Source organism: Camellia sinensis, chromosome 3 (assembly GCF_055761805.1).
Source record: "Camellia sinensis isolate YWXY chromosome 3, ASM5576180v1, whole genome shotgun sequence".
Lineage (NCBI taxonomy): Eukaryota > Viridiplantae > Streptophyta > Magnoliopsida > Ericales > Theaceae > Camellia > Camellia sinensis.
In genome coordinates this window covers 213,242,501-213,262,590 of record NC_138963.1, presented here as the reverse complement: position 1 = coordinate 213,262,590, position 20,090 = coordinate 213,242,501, and the positions used below count along the sequence as shown (strand labels likewise).

Genomic DNA, 20,090 nt, shown 5'->3' with positions numbered 1-20,090 from the left:
AGGAGTTCTGTCTTGGCAAAAAGACGAAGAAAGAATTAAAAAAGGCAATTGTCATATTCAAGGAGACATTACAAAATCCATCTGAAGATGGAGGGAATGAACAAGCAGAAGGCAACGCAGAAGAATACGAAGCCAGCAATGGACAAGAACATCAAGCAAGCAGCACAGAAGAAGAAACCAACAAAGAAAGTGAAGAAATAGAACCAGAAGACAAAGAACAAAATGAATAGAAAGAAGAAGACAGTGAACAAGAAGATGAAGATGAAGATGAACAAGAAGAAGAGAACAAGGATGAAAGTGATGAAGAAGAAAATAATGAGCCGATGGACCAACAACATGATGGCATTTGTGGCTCAACAATGCATCAGCCTGAAGAATTTGAGGAATCAAAGGATGCCCATATTGCTGATCTACGTCAAAGACTGAAGGCACTGTCTCAATCTAAAAAAGAAGAAGACAGAAATTAGATTGAATTACTTGCTGAAAAGGATATTTCAATAAGAATCTCGACATCACATAACTCAGAACTTCAAGAAAAAGAAAGCACAATCCGAATGAAACTAAGGATGTTGGAGGTTGAAAAAACAGACGATACAAAAACAATTCAACAGTTGAGGTGTTCAAATTCGGAGCTTGAAACTGAAAATGCTAAATTGCATGAACAAGTTCAAGAACTATCCGTCCAACTAGCAACACAACCATACCGAACACCAACACAACTTCAACCACAAGGTCAGTGAAAATCTTGAGCCACAAAAAGTTATGTCCTTGTGCCATCATAACTCAGAGAAATTTCTATTTATTATAATTTTCTCTGTCATTGGTAATTTTCTCTGGAAGTTATATCTCTCTGAACACATTAGTTATATTTCTACTGCTCATTTCATTTCTCTGTATATTTTCTTATTCCATTTTTGGGGCTTGTTTGATTTTCACTGTGTATAGTTGGAATGCAAGTGGAACAACAACCAACAACCCAACAAGAGCAAATGCCACACAAACAACAACCGAAACAAAAGAAGAAACTCTATGGTAACTGCAAAATATTGAATTAAAATAAATTTACATATTGAAATATCATCTGTTGCTTCAGAGAAATTTCACTTTTCCTAATATTTTCACTGTCTACAGTCAAAAAAGATCCGACCTCAATGATAAAAAATTTAAAGGCAAAAGAAAGGAAGGAAAAGGAGCATGATCCAAAATTCCAATATCCGAAAGTTGCGAAAGTGACTAGAGCTTCAAAACAAGCTGCAAAACAAGTTGAGCAAAGCACGAAGGACAAAGAAGTGCTTGATACTGATGCATACGTCTTGCCTCAACCTATAAACATCAGAAAATCTTGGGTCTTTCCACAAACTCTTCCCATTTCAAGATTGATAAAAGACCATATAAAAGACATCTTGCAGCACATATCAAATGTGTCTGGCCTTGAGTAAGTACAACAAACAAAATAGAACATAACAAACAACAAATTACAAACTTATGTTGCATTAACAACAATTCAATCCCTTCTTTGTCATCTTGTAGAGCTTTAATTTGGACAAGTGAGTTGAATATCATTACCTTTGAAGACATTGGAAACCTAATAAAGCAAAAAGAAATTGCCAACAATGTAAGTCTTTCCCTTTCATCAACATTTCTCTGCAATGTTCCATCAGCCTTTATAAAACAATATTACAATTATAAATCATATTTTTCAGGTCATTGATGGCTATGGAGAGATCCTTTTGGCTGACCAAATGAGAGAGAAACAACAACCAACCTCATTTTTTTTCACATCCATGTGCTTAGTATGTTACTACTATTTTATTTGATTTTCTCTGGAATTTACTTTCTACTTTCTCTTCTTAATATACTTCTTGAAGTCAGTTGTGTCACTAGTCATAACAAAACCATTTTTTGATTTTCTCTGAGCACAGAATTTCATCAAGATGACAGAAAATCAAACTTTTCGAGTGTCCTTATTTGACAAGCATATTGAAACAGCATGGAGGAACTATAGGTTCCTCCATTTCCCAATAAATACTGGAGGTAATGAGAAGTCCACACATGGAAATCACTGGACCTTGCTTGTCCTGGACAAACAAGACAATTTATGGAGGTTCTACAACTCACTGAGGCCAATGAGGGATGATGCAGAAGACAAATATGTCAAAGATGCAAAACAATTGGTAACGAGTGTAAATTTCTTTGATCCATCATCATCTTTATGTGATGATAATTTTCATAGAATCCCATTGACTTGTCCGTAAATTTCTCTGTTATATAAAAATTATTTTTTTGCAGCAAGATTACGTGGAGAATTTTTTGAAAGCTTGCCTTGAAAGAGACGCTCAATCACAACCCTCTTTCAAATTAATAAACTCACAAAACACAAGTTATGACTTTGAGTATGTCAACAATGCTCCACAACAAGAAAGCGATTCGTAAGTTTCATACATCTATAAATAAGATAATTTGAATTGCATGTTTCTTAAAACTAACCATACCTATAATTTGTATGCAGTCTGGATTGTGGCCTCTTTGTCTGCTATATAATGAAACAATATAGCAAGCATGAACCTATCAGCTCCAAATTGTCCACACAAGAGATAAGGTTGATGAGGGCAGAACTCATAGAGAGATTTGTGACCGAAGTTGGCCGGTCATGGACTGAACCAATTGAAATACCCCCAGAAGAACCACAAATGTAATAGTGAAACTAGTGAAAGGAAGACAATGTACATATCCACACAGAGAAAATTGTCTCACATATATGTATATATCCTTTCTTGTTGATACATTGAATGAATGATGATCCTTGACATATATGTATATATCCTTTCTTGAATAATTTAAATTTCATTTTTTTTTTATTTCGACTAATGTAAATTTCATACCTATCAATGGTTAAATATATATATATATATATATATATATATTTTTATTGTCATTCACAGAGAAAATTGTCTGCCAGAGAAAATTGTCTGCAGAAATTTCTCTGGTATAAACTACCAGAAATTTACAGAAAAATTTAACTTGTATCGTCCCAAGGGGATGCTTATATGATCATGTAATCTGTAATACTTTGTGTTGGTACAAAACAATCATCAAACTCAACAAAACACAAAGCACACAGTAATTTTATCTGCCACTGGAAAATTTCATTGCATGAACTTCAAATTTCAGAACACAATGCCCAGATAGTTTTCTCTGATGGTGAAAAATTTCTCTGGATGAATTTGAGAGAAAATAGAATTTCTGAGTTATGAATTTCTCTGGGTTGAGTGATTTGGAGATGAGGGATTTCTCCGAGTTGGTGAGGAAAATTTCTCTAGCTTTGACACAAATTTCTGAGTTGAAGTGAGTCCAGAGAAATTCTTCCCTGGTCCAGAGAAATTCTCAACTCAGAGAAATTCCAAAAGGGCTTGACTTTGTTTCTTGGTTGTACAATAATTTTTTGTATGCTCTGTCTGCTGTGCACATTTCTTGAAATGACTGATATGAAGCTACTAGAAAATTACAGATAAATTTAACTCATATCTCGCCAAAGAATGTGCCTATATGATCATTCAATCTCTAATGCACTGTGTTAGTACAAAACAATTATCAAATTCAAAAAACACAATCCACACAGTACTTTAGTCTGCCATTGTCAAATTTATGTGGATGAATATGAAGCTTCAAAATACAACACACAGAATTTTCTCTGCCATAGGAAAATTTCTCTGGATGAATTTGACATGTATTAAAACCCACTGCCTATAGTATATATCAACAAACACACTTTAACTGATATTGAAAAATTTCTCTGGATGAATTTGATTGATATTATTATATACACTGTCTAAAAAATACATTTCACAAAACAAAATACACAAAGTAATCATCAAATGTATTATTCCATCAATAAAATGTATAATCCTCAACTATTTAACAAAGGTTCCTTGCATGTCCTCTTATTATGGTGACCAATACTCTCACAACGACTACACTTAATCACCCTTTTAAACTCTCCAGCAGAAGCAATTCTGTTCTTCTTCGGCCTCCCAGCAGGTCTCTTTCGCAATAGAGGTAAAATCATAGCATCTTCAATGCTACACACAGGTTTTTCAACAGTTGGAACTGGGCCAATTGAAAACGAGTATGCTTGACGATACATATCAGCATGAAAAAATGGTTCAACAAATGAATTCAAATTCTTTCCACTCCTAAAAATTGCAGCAACAGCATGTTGACATGGATACCCATTTATTTCCCATTTTCGACATGAACAAGTTTTCAACCCAAGATCAACCATAACCGAAGGAAAACAATGCACTTCAAAGACATTATCAGATGATAAACTCACATTCCATGTCCTCCCGTCCAAAAAAGACTTCTCCAACACACTATCCATACGAGGACACAAAATTTTATTCCGTTTACTAGAGAGCAGCCTCCTATCAGACCTCATATTCATGATTTGCAACCGTATCATGTCCACCAAATTTGTTATTGGCAAGTGCCGAGCTTCTCGTATCCATGAATTGAATGACTCAGCAACATTTGAATACATCTCACCATAACGTTTCCCTGCAAAATATGCATCACTCCAATTTTCATATGGTAAACTTCTCAAGAAAACACTCACAATGTCTCCTCCCTCACTTTTTAACTCATTTAACTTGAAATGAAATGATGCCTTTGTTGGAGCATATGCACATTCTGAAAACTTGGACACAATCGTCTCCCTAACCAAATTTGTGTTTCCACATGACAACGTATCCCTCAAATTTCTCTTTAGATGTTCCAGACAAAATCCATGAAAGCAGTTAGGGAAAAACCTAGCAATTCCCTCCACAATTCCACAATGTCGATCTGATATGAAACTTATCACCCTTTCTGATCCTAATACTCCATATAAATGTTCAAGAAACCAACACCAATTGTCTTTATTCTCAGCATCAACAACAGCAAAAGCTACAGGAAAAAAACCTACAAAACAAATAGGAACAAGCATATTAGATACACACATGCAGAGAAAAATAGAACAATAAACAACCAGAGAAGTTTGACACTGCCAACATCCAGAGAAAATTCACACATTGGCAACATCCAGAGAAAATTGAATAAGTGACCAGCTACAGAGAAAATTCACACAATCATAATATACAGAGAAAATTCACTTAGTGACCACCTACAAAACAAATAGGAACAAGCATATTAGATACACACATGCAGAGAAAAATAGAATAATAAACAACCAGAGAAGTTTGACACTGCCAACATCCAGAGAAAATTCACACATTGGCAACATCCAGAGAAAATTGACTTAGTGACCAGCTACAGAGAAAATTCACACAATCATAAAATACAGAGAAAATTCACTTAGTGACTACCTACAGATACAATTCACACAATGACAACATCCAGAGAAAATTCATACACTGACCAAAATCCATTGAAAATTCTCACAGTGGCCACAACAATAGAAAATCCACACAGTGGCCAAAACCAGAGAAAATTCACATTCACTCAATTCCTACATGTATAGAAAATTCACATACTTAGATAAAAATAGATATATTTACAATTACCTTCATTCCCATCTTTCCCCGTTGCAGCAAGCATAACTCCTTTGTATCGTCCTTTCAAAAATGTTCCATCAAGAAAAAGCAATGACGGACAATATTTGAAACCAGCAATGCATGCATGAAAAGCCACAAACACTCTTTTGAAACGCTTGTTATCTTCAAAATCTAACTCAAAACGACTCCCTGGATTGTTCTTCAATGCCTCATCAAAATACCACCGTAATTGATCAAATGACAAACAAGAATCCCCATATGTACTACATTTTGCTTTTTCAACACTCAACCAACCACAGTTATAACTAATTGAGACCCCATACTTGTCTTTCATTTCTTTCACAACATCCACTGGATGAGTTAAAGGTTTTGCACTTACCTCTTCAAGTATCAGCCCAGAAACCAAGCTGGAAGTCATCCTCGAATGTTTACTCGTACGAACCGCCACACCACACGTATGTTCATTGTTCAAAGTCCTTATGTAGAAGAACCCATTTGTTTTTTCAACAGAAGCATGTACACGCCACATACATCCCCTTGATTCCTTATATGCACATTCTGCCGTAACCCTCAGCTTGTCATTTTTAACATACGTAAACGGAAAACCAACCTCAATAGCATACTTGCATAAAAAAGTACGGAACTCAACCACACCACCCTCAAACTTTTGTCCAACACTCGTAATATTATTCCGCCAACTAGCCGACAATAACACCTTTTCTTGGTGAGAACAAAACTTAGAGAGTGAATTCCTTTCAACATCCACCAACCTATCACACTCACCATCCACAACATCTACCCAATTAGACCCCACTTCATCCTCTTCATCAGAAGTACTACATCTACTAACTGAAACATCAACTATATCAACACCGCGTGCACAAACAACCCTCAACATATTCAGAAAATCAATATTATTTCGAACCATACAATTCGGATGGCCCAAAATAGAATATGAAATACACATAGTCTCAGGTTTCAAATTCTCCCATGTTTTACACAAAATGCCAACCAATTCCTCAAAATTCAATTCACATGAAGCATTAATGACAATAGTATCATTCCCATATTTGCACAGCAACAACACTGCACTGTCCATTGAAACTGAAACAAAAAACAACAAAAAAAATCACAGAAACACTTCACAAGAACAACATAAATGTCCAGAGAAATTTCTAAAAATTATAATTTTCTCTGAACTTAAAATAAAACTCCAAAGACATCTACAAACTGATATTCACCTTTAAGATGATAAAAAACAAAATCACAGAAACTTAATGAATCACAGAGAAATTTACTGCTAACTATTAAACACAATTATAGAAAAAAAAAATCACATAAAATACAAGTCCAGAGAAATACTTTTCTCTGAACTACAAACTGAAAGTGAGTAACAAACTTACAATTTTCTCTGAACTACAAATGCAAGTCCAGAGAAATTTATGAACTTACATTCACTTTCTCATATTCTATCTTCATTACAAACTTCTAATAATATGTCCATATGCACTTATAATTTCCTCTGGACTACACAAACAATAGTGCAGAAAATGAAATTTCTCTGGTTTGAAAAAACATAGAACAAAACTTATCATTCATCAGCATGTTGATAAAAAACAGAGCACCAAAAATGAACTCTAAACATCAAAATCACCTATACTGTCAAGCTGGCCTCTCTCTAAACAAAAATCAAAATCCATTTGGAATCTAAATCGAAAACAAACCTAATTCAACTCAACTCAAAAACGTACGCGATCAACACACTGTCAACACTCTTTCAAATTGATTAAAAAACAAATAATAAAAAATTAATTCCAAAAATAAAAATCAACTCTATCAAGCTGGCCTCTCTCTAAACAAAAATTCAAAACAAAAATCAAAATGCATGTGGTATCTCCATCAAAAACAAACCTGATTCAACTCCACTGAAAATCTACGCGATCAACACACTATAACACCACTGAAATCTCCGACGAAATCTCCAACGAAATCAACACGATCGTAGCAATCTTTCTCGTCAACTCCACTGAAATCTCCGACGAAATCTCCACCATAAAATCTCCACTGAAATCTCCGACGAAAACTCTGACAAAATCTCCACTTCAAATTCGGTTTCCAAAATCTATCAGTTAAGTCAACAATATAATATTCAAACAAATTTATGTTATAAAGGAAGGGTAATTTAGGTACTTTATAACCTAAAATAAATTTGAGGGACCTTAGCCATCAAAACATATTATAAAGGACCTCTCCTCATATCACAAGTAGAGGAGGGACCTTAGGCCAATTTTCCCATAATTTTACTCTTTACTTGTAATGTTATTTTTTTATTTACTCATTACATGTTTTAAAATGGAATGTTAATTTTTAGTTACATTTTTTTATCAATATTTTTTTATTAACATATTATATATATATATATATATATATATATATATATATATATATATATATATATATATTGCTTATTTTTGCATTTATATACTATTTGCATTAGTTTTTTTCTTTTTAATTTTATTAAAATAAAATTGCGTGTAAAGAGTATTTTCAATCTTTTATCCATTTTTTCTGTGTCTAAATTAATTTTAAATTAGAGATACTATATTTTTTAAATATAATTTCATTCTTATCCCAATTTGTTTTCATAAAATTTGATTAAAAAAATTGACTCCAATGTTTTTTTAATTTTTTTAATTTTTTTTTAGGATTGGAGATATTATATAGTTAGGCTAAATTTGTAGAATTTATTGTATTTTTTAAATCTCAATATTAATTCAGTGTTTGATTGGCTTTTATTTTTCATGAAAATATGTGTCCAAAATTAGAGAATGAACTGTTTTTTGTATTGATTTTTTTAACTATTTTAATCCATTGTCAACCATGACCTAAGTATATTTTACTTGCGTTTTAAGTACGATCCTAGACTGGTAGCGTTACGGAATTGGGGTGGCTGCTGTGCGGGGGTGCACAGCAGCCACTGCTGTGCAGCCATTTGGGCCCTTTTCGGGGTCCATTTTGATAATCCGAACCGTTCACATTTTATCCGATTAACTTGTGTAAGAGGAGCTAATTTGAGCCCATTAAATAAATTAGGCCCAATAGTCCAAGATTGGTGGGCCCGAATTTATCACCATCGAACAGGCTAAATGGCTCTAAGCCTCGAAAGGTTTCGAATCCACGAACCTAGAGACTTACTCAGACCCGGACTCGAAAGGGTATTAAGCAAGCCTAGAGATCCGAGGCACTCGGACTCGAAGGGATTCGGATCCACGAATCTAGAGATCCGAAGGACTTGGCTTCGAACGGATTCAGACGCAATCTAGAAGTCGCTCCGTTAATGAGTCCCAGAACACTTGCGGGCTCGGAGCTTTCCGGGATCTACGTACCAGAACCATGGGCGTAATGGAGTCCGAACAAAGGACCCGATCCTGAGGACGGTGAGTGGAGATAAATTCACTCTTCGGTTAAACTAGCCTATACCCGGGTCGAGGTGGCACGATCTAGGGGGTCCCTGAGACTCGGCAATATTTGCGGCAGGGCGTTCTCTTGAACTACCCCTGACCCTTATGCGGCAGGACGTCCTCTGGGACTACCCCTGACCCTTTGGGATGATTGGGGATCATTGGTTAGGTGTGGCTAAGAAGAAGGGTTCGCCGAGAGGTTGATCTCCTTTTCGGGGTTTTCCTTATCCTCGGAGAAGTCACCTCCTCGGACAAAGTGGTTAGAGAGAATATTCCCCATGTGCCTTGCACATGGGCTCCATCCTACATCATGAGGTGCCTATAAATAGCACCCACCCATAGCTTTACAAGGGAGGGATTTTGGAGATTTTTCAACTCTTGGGAAAGAACTAATTTCCCCTCTTCATTATCAACCTTGAGAGTGAAAGTAGGAGATCCATGGGAGAGCCTTGCCATTATTCTCTCTCTATCCATTTTGCCTTTTTCTTCACCCAATCTCTTATCTCCATCATCTCCTTTACTCTTGTGTTCTTGAATTGAGACCATTGAAGAATCTAAGCCTCTCACATTTCTTCTAGAGAATTCGAAGTTGTTCTTCAAAGATCTTCGAAGATCTTCGAATTTTCCAACTCCTTTCTTGAACCCTCTCTTACAACTTGATTTTTTACAGGTATGTTCTACTTGATGTATTCTATGTATTTTAAAATGTGAACGGTTCAGATTATCAAAATGGGCCCCGAAAATGGCCCAAATGGCTGCACAGCAGTGGCTGCTGCACCCCCGCACAGCAGCCACACCAATTCCGTGGGTTACATGGTTAGTTAAAATGGCAACTGCTGTTTTTTTTTTTTTTTTTTTATTCAAGGCAACTGCTTTTTGAAAAAATTGATTTTATCCACATTTAGTTCAAATCATTGAATTCCCATATTTATAAGAGAAAAGTTAGGGATCATGAAATTTTTTTCATAAAAATGATCATAAAATATTTATGATCCTTTGATTACCTTGATTAGTGTGTGGTACTTTATTCTAAATGTAATTCAAAGATCAAAAAGCTTTCATGATTACTTTCATGAAAGATTTTTTTATGATACCTAACATTACTGTATTCATAAAGTTGGAAGTTGTACCTTTTAATATTAGACATGAACATTGGCCAATTGTAGCAACTAACTACTGTATACTTTCTATGTTGTGCACTTGTATAGCTTAACATTGACTATCCGGGAGAGCATCTCACGGCCATGGATATGACTGTCGGAGAATTTTGTGGTTATGATGTGGTTACTTCTGTTTGTTTTCATACGAATGTTACTAAATATGGACCCTTTCGGAAGACCACTGGGACTTCAATTTTGATTCCAATGGAAAGTGCTATACTCGTTGGATTTCACGGACGTTCTGGTTCGTATCTGGATGCTATTGGTTTCTTTGCAAAGCCACAAAGATCAGCTTCTTCTTCTTCTTCTTCTTCATGTGTAAGCCATGATTATGAGGTCACCTTTTCTCCTACCTTTTTTTTCCCTCTCTACTTACATAAGCAAAAATTATAATGGGCCATGTGAATTTTTTTTTTTTTTTTTTGTTTATATATGAAAAAATTAGTGTTAGTCACTGGCCATTTAAAGCTAAGCCACAAATGGATGAAATGGACATGCCTTAGTCTCTTAACCCAACAATGTCATAGTTTGGTTCCTACGGCAAAGTAATATTTGCTAATTGAATAGTTGTACCACAACGTTACATCTAGTATTGGGCACTTGTGTCAAAGTTGTTGTATGCGATATCCGTTTATGTGGTCTATTTTGTTCCTTTTTTGTTTGTAATAATTCTATGGAGATAGAGCCAACCATAGAAATTATCAGATAAAATTTATTTTTCTACGAACATCTAATTTTGGGTCCATTACATGAGAGATTGTTGCACTCGCATTAATTTGTATTTCTATGGGTATGTAATATTTTTTCTTTATTCTGCATTGCTTGTAGTTCATCCTAATAGAGCTTCAAGTAGTGTTCCAGAAAGACATCGTCTTGGCGAGGGGAAAAAACCAAAGAGAAAAACAGAATTTGTCCCTTTCTTCTTCCCCTTCCTTCCTAAACTTCATTTTGAGTCATTACATACAGTGAAGTACAAAAGATCTGGATTCGAATTATCTAGTCCAGACTTTGCATTGTGTTGTTCCATCAATTGTATAGTTACTAAAAAAGTTGTGCTAGTCTTTTTGCTATTTGTTCTCGTATTACAAACATGGCTTAATAATTTAATTCTTATCAAACAGATTATGGGGTCGTTTGGGAAAGGCTTCCGGGTTAAATTAGCCACTAAATGTCAAAAGAGGCTAAGTTAGCCAGTAAAGGACAAAAGAGCCATAGTTGGGGAATTTGCGAAACTACCCCTCATGAAGAGGGGCATGCAGCAGCACAAACAAAAAATAAAATAAAAAAAAAATTCCCAAAAAACACTTTTTCCCAGAAAAAACAAAGTTGAAAAAAAAAATTAAAAACATTTTTTTTGTTTTTTGTTAAAATATTTTATAAAAATAAATTCAAACTCTATTTTATAAAAATAGTTTTAAAATTTTCAATTTTTTTGTTATGTATTTGGTTATGATTTGCTTGTAGAGTTGTGAAAGTACTGTGGAGTTTCAGGTTATGTGTTTAGTTATGAGTTTTAAAAATAATTTATTACTTAAGTTTTATTTTATGTGTTTGGTTATGATTTGAGTGTAGAGTTATTTTTAAATTTAAAATATTAACATTTTAAATTATTTAAATTTTTTCGATTTCAATTTTGTGAATATTTATTTAAATTTTTTACTTATTCAATTTTGTAGATTATTTACATTATTTAAATATTTAAAATAAAATATTACGATTTAACATATTATGATTTGAGTGTAGAGTTGTGAAAGTAGTATGGAATTTCGAGTTATGTGTTTGGTTATGAGTTAACTCAATAATTTATTAATTGAGTTTCATTTTATGTGTTTGGTTACGACTTGAGTGTAGAGTTGTTTTTAAATTTAAAATATTAACATTTTAAATTATTTAAATTTTTTGAATATTTAAATTGTTTAAATTTTGTTGTTAAAATATATTTTTTTTTTATTTTGATATGTGTTTGATACGGCTCATTGAAATTTTTTTTTAAAAAAGAAAACATGAAAACATAAATTACCATTCGCCACGTAATTAAATAAGGCAATAAATATAAAAATAAATAAGGCAACAAATAAATAATTAATGTATAAAACAATAAATAAAAATAAATAGGGAAAATCGGTCTAAGGTCCCTATCCAACTTTTAGTAATGAATTAGGTCCACAATCTGTTCTTTTGTAGTTTAAGGTCCCTCACCCCATCCTCTCCCCATCCACGTTGTCCTGAGCTTGAATCGGTGGCGTGATCGGAAACGTAATCATCATCACTCTGTTTCTGAAATACTGTAACAGCTCTGCGATTTGAGCTTCTTTCTCAACACCTTCTCCTCCGAAACGAAGGCTCTGTGTCCCAACACACGCCATTGCTTGTATGGTTTGGTATGCCTTCTCTATCCTATCTGTGAATCTAATATAAATTTCTTTCTGTTTTGTTGTTCTTTAGTGTTATTGCAATGTTCTTATTGGAATTTTAACATGTTGCCACATAACAGGATGCAGATTTAATCATGTTGGCTTTGGCTACCCATGAAGTCCATTTTGCAATACTCAGGGAGGTTAGTGTATTACGATATAATAATTCATTTTTTCTGAAGACTCTTGACTAACATTTTTGGTTCAAATTTGCATGATTGTTTAAGTTGGGAAAATCGTTATAATTTTGTATTTAAAGTTTATAGGTAGGAAAATGAGAAATAAATGCCATGTTTGGTTTGATTTTCTGAGTCTGTTTTTTTTTTTTTTTTTTGGTGATGCAGAAAATTTCTCTGGTTTTAAAGAATTTCTCTGGATTGAATCCAGAGAAATTCTCTAGTGATGAGATTTTCTCTGTGAATATGTATCCAAGTCACTGAAGCCATCAAACTACAGATAAATTCAGGAAGTTACAAAGGCTGAAATTTGGACTTGAAGCTCAAATGATTAAATGGCTTGCTATGTTTCCCAGGTATGTTTTCATTGTTTCAAGTGGTTTACAAGCGAATTTATCTGGTTGGAGGGGATTTTCTCTGGGGTTGAAATGTCTCTTTGATAGAAACATGACACATTTTTTTCAAACCGTGCAGTGAAAGCAAAGAATCTAGATTGTGTTTTTTGTCTTTTAAGCAAAAGGGATGCTTAAACTAACCCAGAAAATGATTACCATGGTTGAGCAATAGAATTGTTAGTGGGATTAATTAATGGCTGTTGCTGGTTTACAAAATGTTTCCATGCTTGATTCATCTTCATCTTCTTAACCGGGGCTACCTACTCATGTCTGTTCAGTTTGACAAATATTTATCCACGGGAAAACCGTGGTGTTGAGTTGGCAGCAATAAGCTTTAAAGATCTTATATCGGCTTCTCATCGATTACCAAAAATCTTCTATTTCTTGGTATTCAATACTGTCACTTTTGCTGGGAGTATGATTGTGATACTGCTAAACACATGGTCACTGGTCAATGAATGGTCACTTTGCTTTAGAGCAATTCTAATGTTTCACACCTTGGCAATCATAGTTATATATATATATATATATATTCACAATTTCCAGAGAAATTTGAATTTTCTCTGGGTTGAATCCAGAGAAATTCAGAATTTCTTTGGATGAAATTTCTCTGGATCAATTTTCTCTGGATTGAAATTTCTCTGGACTAATTTTCTCTGGATCAATTTTCTCTGGATTGATGTTGAGGGACCTTAGACATCATGAAAATATTTGATGTCCTTTATACTATAAAATCATAATATCAAGGACCTTAAAAAAAAATACCCCAAATAAATATGGCAAAAATATAAATAAATAAGGCAAAAATTAAATATTACGATTTAAATTTCAAATATTACGATTTTTTAAAAAATATTATGATTTAAATTTTAAAATATTACGATTTAAATTTAAAATATTACGATTTAAATTTTTTTAATTTTAAAATTTTTTATACAAAAAATTCAAACTCTATTTTATACAAATATTTTTTAAATATTTTAATTTTTTTGTTATGTATTTGGTTATGATTTGAGTGTAGAGTTGTGAAAGTAGTATGGAGTTTCGAATTATGTGTTTGGTTATAAGTTTTAAAAATAATTTCTTAAAATACACAGGACAATAAAATAAAACCTCACTTTTTATTATTTTACAGAAAATGAAAACAAATTGAAATTAAAAATAGAATAAAAATAAAAACCACATGAAAAACTATTTGTAAAAAAAAAAAAAAAAAAAAAAAAAAAAAAAAAAAAAAAAAAAAACTTAGCCTGAGTTGGTGACGTCAGTGTCAGGACAGCCGCCCAAATAAAAACAAAATTTAATACCAGGGGCAGTTTAGTAATATTACATATGGACATCTCACCAAACAGCTAAAAAAAGTCAAAAAGTCAACACACATCCCAAACGAAAGCTATCAATGCATTGGGATGATGGTGTTTTCTCCACAGTAACGAAAGTGAATGTGTATACAGGAAATGATGAGAAAGTGGTTCGTGCTGTCAAGTTCAAATACATGAAAAGAGATGGAGACTCTGCTTGGTCGCTATTGCATGGATACTCTGGTACTGTAAATGAAGTAAGCATAGTATAATCCATTTCGCTTTACTTTGTTTGTTATTGTTTCTCAGCTTAGAGTTAACTACAAAATCTGACCCATGGTTATTTGTTTTCTAAATTTCTTGCATTCAAATTCACGGTATACTTGCAATTAAACAGTAGAGCTTTGAACTTATTAATTATTCATATCATCTGGCCGTATGCAAGAATTTTGAACATTGACGATTTGTCTGTAAAATAATTAAATAATTTGAAAATTGTTTTCTGAATGAAAACCCATGTTTTGCTCAATTCTTTTGTTAGAAAGTTATCCGAATCAGATGTTTTTATTCAAAAGTTAATTTTTGAACCATGTAATTCTGTTTAGTAGTTGGCAGGTATCCAAAACAGAAATTGTGTAAGAATTTAGTGAAATCTTTGATAATTTGTTGGTGATCATTACACTCACCTCTTTCACTATATTTGTTTGTGGGCAGATTAAATTGGATTACCCAAGTGAGAAATTGTTGGCATTGAAGGGTATCATGGGGCAGTTCAAGGGAGAGATGGCTCAGAAGCTATACCATCTATCACCTTCCACACAAACATGAGAAAGTATGGTCCTTTTGGTGAGGAGGTTGGAACTTATTTTTCTTCAACACTCTATGGAGGGAAGGTGGTTGGGTTCTCTGGAAGAAGTGGCTCCTATTTAAATGCCATAGGAGTTCACATGGAGTATTTTTAAAGCTTTTTGAGATTTTTTGAGATTTGCTGCCATTCCATGCTATGTTAGCAGACTATGTTGTCGCATGTTTCTTTTCGAATTTTGTTACTACTATTTCCATATTGTTGTGTGTTATTCATGTCCATATCTGCATATGTTTGTTGTCTTTTATTGTGGGTAATTTATGAAGAGAATTTTCTTAATTAATTATTTAATAACTATTGAGAGCTGCACTCTGTATCATTCTCAATTATATAATGCTATTTGTATGATTGTATAACATAATTACTTGAGAGATTTTATTTGACCCTTGAAATAACGTAATTTAGATTATCTCAAATTAAAAGTATGACAGCAATTTCACATGATAATTTTTTTTTTTTATAACTTCACCAGTATTTGGCATATCAACAGTAATAAATGACCTTCAAATCTTTGATGCGTTCAAGATTTTAAATGGTGATGTGGTTTTGAGAAAAATCTCGTTTACATGTTGTATAGTTGTTATTACCTTATGAAGTGTAAAACGAAATTATTAATTTAAAAAATTATAAATTAGTAAATTGACACGACACGTTGTGTAGTTGATGCTACCTTATGAAGTGTAAAAAGAAATTATTCATTTAAAAAATTATAAATTAATAAATTTGATATATCAAGTGTTGAGCTTTCTTCTAAAAAATATTAAATTGATATATGTCAATTTGCCTCTTAAATCTTTAAAAAAAATTGACATTTCAAATTTTAAAAGATTTGGGTGAAGAATGCTCAAAGGTAAAATTATGGATTTTGATTAATATTGTTTTTGATTGAGAGATTTGAATAGGGATTTGGAAAGGAAAATGAAAAAAAAAAAAAAGGTAAAATATAAATAAAATATATCTACATTTTATCTAATTTCACACACTTTTTCTTTTTTTTTTCAAAATTTCTCAATCAAACCCAATGTAAAAAATAAAAAAAATAAAAAAAAATCTGAATTTTAAATGCAACCAGACATGCAACTTGCTTGCAATTATTGTGATTTTAACCATTGTGAAGAATGGTTATTTGGTGGTCTTGGACCACATCAATTGTCATTTTCTCACTGAATTAGTAACAAAAAGTATTTTGATTTTTACCAATAAATTTTAAGTTGGGACACCATGTGGTTTTGCCCTAAAAACACCACATAACTTTTCCAAGGTGAGTGCTTCCATTCTATCTGGTGTGTTGCATATAAAATATTATTTATATTTATTTTAACACAGTTTGTTTCGTGTGGGGATGTAGCTCAAATGGTAGAGCGCTCGCTTTGCATGCGAGAGGCACGGGGTTCGATCCCCCGCATCTCCATTTTGTTTGTGCGCCCTTTTCATTATATATATATATATAACTTATATCCGATATAAATTTTAATATAATAATATATATTTTTTTATTACGTAAGTGATATATTTTGTCAGAATGAAAAATTTGGAGAGTTGTTTTAGAAATTTTTTTGGTTTGTTTGGTTATTGTTAACACCATAAATCTGCAATTTTTATTATTATTTATTATTTATATAATTGCAGGACACGTGGCATCCTCTTATTCATTTGGAAGTTAAAAGAAGTTATAGAGATAATAGAGAATATGAAGGACAAAGTGGATGAGTGGGAGGACAAAGTGGATGAGTGGAATGACACATGGCAAGACAAGAATGAAGATGGAAGAAATGGGTAGTTACTAAGTAGTTATTGCTGTATTTTTTCTTCTATAAATAGCCATTAATGGCTACATTGTAAAGGATCCAGAATTCATAATCAAAGACACTTGATTTCAATATTTCTTGTCATTTTCCTTATCTTAGGAGTAGTTTAACATAGATTTATATTTCGAAGCATTTATTTTCAGCATTTCCATTTCGAAGCATTTTATGCACTTTCTTTTCGAAGCATAGGAGTAGAGGTAAGTAATTATTACTTTGATTGTTCACTCAATCATCTTTCTCCGTTCCCCATTCTTCTTTTAATTTTTCTTTTCTTTACACTTGGCAATCTTGAAGTCCTCTTCGTTGAGGCAAAAGAACCGTCAACACAATCGCTTGATAATTGGCTTGAATTTAATCTGTAAGGATTTTTCAATCCTTGCTGGCACGCTCGCATTTATGATATTTTCCTTCGTAGGAAAAATAAGCCAACATTTTAGCCAACATTTTTTGGCACGCCCAGTGGGACGTCAAGTGTAATAAATGGAAAATGAATTGGATTTGTCCATTTCAAATAGTCTAGATGAAATTTATTGGCGTAAACAAGAAATTTTGGATCTTCAAGAAGAGATTCATTTTCTTGATGAAATAAATTTTCATCCCTTACAATATTATTTGGTGGAAGAACAAAGACACCATTTAATTGGAGAAATTCATCAACTTGATATGGAAATTCGCCAATGGAATGATGAGTTATCAACTCTCACTACCAAGTCTTTAACTGAGGCCTTAATGGCCGGAATTGGTGAATTTTTTCAGAATTTTTCCATGGTTAAAAATAGCAAAAGCAAAGAGTTGATTTCATCAATGGCTCGGGGGGTTCAAGAATCCGTTTTTAAAGAGCCAAATTATGAAATTAACACAACGAAAGAGCATGTTCTTGAACCAAATTTGGCTAAGAATGATGTTCCATGTATGACTCGGGGGGTCCAAAAACCAAATTTTAGAGAGTCAAGTCATGAAAATAATATATCTATGGGTGATTTTCATAAGCCATTAATGGCTAACATGGAAAAACAAACCATTTTGCCAAATAATTATGAAAACCTATTCGGCAAAAGTCATGTTTTTAAAACAAACATGGTCAAGAACAATGAACAAGCCACTGTTCATGAATTCAAAATTTTTGACATTTTTCAAAATGTCAAAAAGTATAAATTTTCATGGTCACACTATACCATGACTTTTGGTGTTCAAAATCCTTTTTGGATTTGTGGTTCACATCAAAATATAATTATGATGATGTGGTTAATAAAATTAACAAATTGTTCTTATGAGTTCGAAGCACTAAGAACAAGGGATGACCATTTAAAATGCATGAACTTGGCTAGAAAAAGCCTTTGCATTTAAATAAATGGTTGAGAATGGCTTATCTTTTCAAATTGATGGCCGGTTGTTTGTACGTACACAATCAAAGCATCGAAGATACATTCGAAGCATCAAGAGTTGTTTCGAAGGTTGATTACTTCACATTCAAAGCTGTATAAAGCTTTGAAGATACATTCGAAACATCAAGAGTTGTTTCGAAAGTTGATTACTTCACCTTCGAAACTGTATAAAACTTTGAAAACTTTCGAAATGTGTACATCTCTTCAAATATATGTAAAATGACAATTAATTAGTTGTCGAATAATGCCTGTTTTTGGCATCATAAGTTGGCTCGAAGAACAACAGTTTTGGTGTCTTCGAAGAATTAATAATTGGTTCGAAACACAAAATTAATATTTCCATTAATTATGTGTGAACCAGAACATATAAGTTTTGAATAAACCACAATGGTTGGCCAAAAAACAGCTTCGAAAGCCGTTTTGCCATAAGTTGCTTCGAAAGCTGTTTTGCCATAATTTTGTAAGCTTCGAAGCTCTCTATCTTGCATCAACAACAGCTTCGAAGAAATAATAATGGTGGTTGTGAACCTTCGAAGCTTTGTCGAGTATTTTTGAGGATGTAATTCGTCTTTGGTCGGTTCCATCGACCTTCGAAGAATGATTTTGGTCCTTTATATCACTTTCGAAGCTTGTTACTAGTAATAATTCGAGTCATCTTGTCATAATTTCATACTCATTCGAAGCACTTTATTGGTGTTGTTACATCATTCGAAGCACTTTGCTGCTTAGGTTAGTCATGTGCTTGGTTCGGCCCTTCAAAAATTCAAATAAACATCATTTTTAAGGGCCGCGGGGGGTAATGTTAACACCATAAATCTGCAATTTTTATTATTATTTATTATTTATATAATTGCAGGACACGTGGCATCCTCTTATTCATTTGGAAGTTAAAAGAAGTTATAGAGATAATAGAGAATATGAAGGACAAAGTGGATGAGTGGGAGGACAAAGTGGATGAGTGGAATGACACATGGCAAGACAAGAATGAAGATGGAAGAAATGGGTAGTTACTAAGTAGTTATTGCTGTATTTTTTCTTCTATAAATAGCCATTAATGGCTACATTGTAAAGGATCCAGAATTCATAATCAAAGACACTTGATTTCAATATTTCTTGTCATTTTCCTTATCTTAGGAGTAGTTTAACATAGATTTATATTTCGAAGCATTTATTTTCAGCATTTCCATTTCGAAGCATTTTATGCACTTTCTTTTCGAAGCATAGGAGTAGAGGTAAGTAATTATTACTTTGATTGTTCACTCAATCATCTTTCTCCGTTCCCCATTCTTCTTTTAATTTTTCTTTTCTTTACACTTGGCAATCTTGAAGTCCTCTTCGTTGAGGCAAAAGAACCGTCAACACAATCGCTTGATAATTGGCTTGAATTTAATCTGTAAGGATTTTTCAATCCTTGCTGGCACGCTCGCATTTATGATATTTTCCTTCGTAGGAAAAATAAGCCAACATTTTAGCCAACAGTTATATATTTTGAAAGTAATTTTGGAGTTTGAAATGATTTGATATTTTGTTGTAATTGAGTAGATGTGTGTGAGAGAAAAAATGATTGAGAATG

General features: G+C 33.0%; 2 protein-coding genes, 2 long non-coding RNA genes and 1 other non-coding gene across 5 annotated transcripts; 4 read left to right on the top strand and 1 right to left on the bottom strand.

The window, feature by feature from the left end:
* The first annotated feature begins 595 nt into the window (after positions 1-595).
* Positions 596-1,398, top strand: LOC145821273 (uncharacterized). Its single transcript, XR_014363298.1, has 3 exons — positions 596-732; positions 946-1,032; positions 1,132-1,398. It is a non-coding gene; the product is annotated as an uncharacterized LOC145821273 (long non-coding RNA).
* Positions 1,399-1,731: 333 nt separating this feature from the next.
* Positions 1,732-2,825, top strand: LOC145821274 (uncharacterized). Its single transcript, XR_014363299.1, has 3 exons — positions 1,732-2,174; positions 2,290-2,429; positions 2,510-2,825. It is a non-coding gene; the product is annotated as an uncharacterized LOC145821274 (long non-coding RNA).
* Positions 2,826-3,316: 491 nt separating this feature from the next.
* Positions 3,317-7,654, bottom strand: LOC145822215 (uncharacterized). Its single transcript, XM_082918823.1, has 3 exons — positions 5,562-7,654; positions 4,205-4,959; positions 3,317-3,367 (listed from the first exon to the last, which is right to left on the bottom strand). Exons 1-3 carry the CDS (start codon positions 6,649-6,651, stop codon positions 3,317-3,319), a joined length of 1,896 nt encoding a protein of 631 aa, XP_082774949.1. The 5' UTR covers positions 6,652-7,654.
* A 2,088-nt stretch (positions 7,655-9,742) lies between these two features.
* Positions 9,743-15,421, top strand: LOC145822214 (agglutinin-like). The gene is made up of 7 exons (XM_082918821.1): positions 9,743-9,829; positions 10,222-10,491; positions 12,668-12,730; positions 12,975-13,003; positions 13,120-13,193; positions 14,511-14,702; positions 15,198-15,421. The coding sequence occupies exons 1-7, from the start codon at positions 9,743-9,745 to the stop codon at positions 15,419-15,421; spliced, it is 939 nt and encodes a 312-aa protein (XP_082774947.1).
* Positions 15,422-16,662: 1,241 nt separating this feature from the next.
* TRNAA-UGC (transfer RNA alanine (anticodon UGC)) lies at positions 16,663-16,735 on the top strand. The gene has a single exon. It is a non-coding gene; the product is annotated as a tRNA-Ala (tRNA).
* Positions 16,736-20,090: the final 3,355 nt, after the last annotated feature.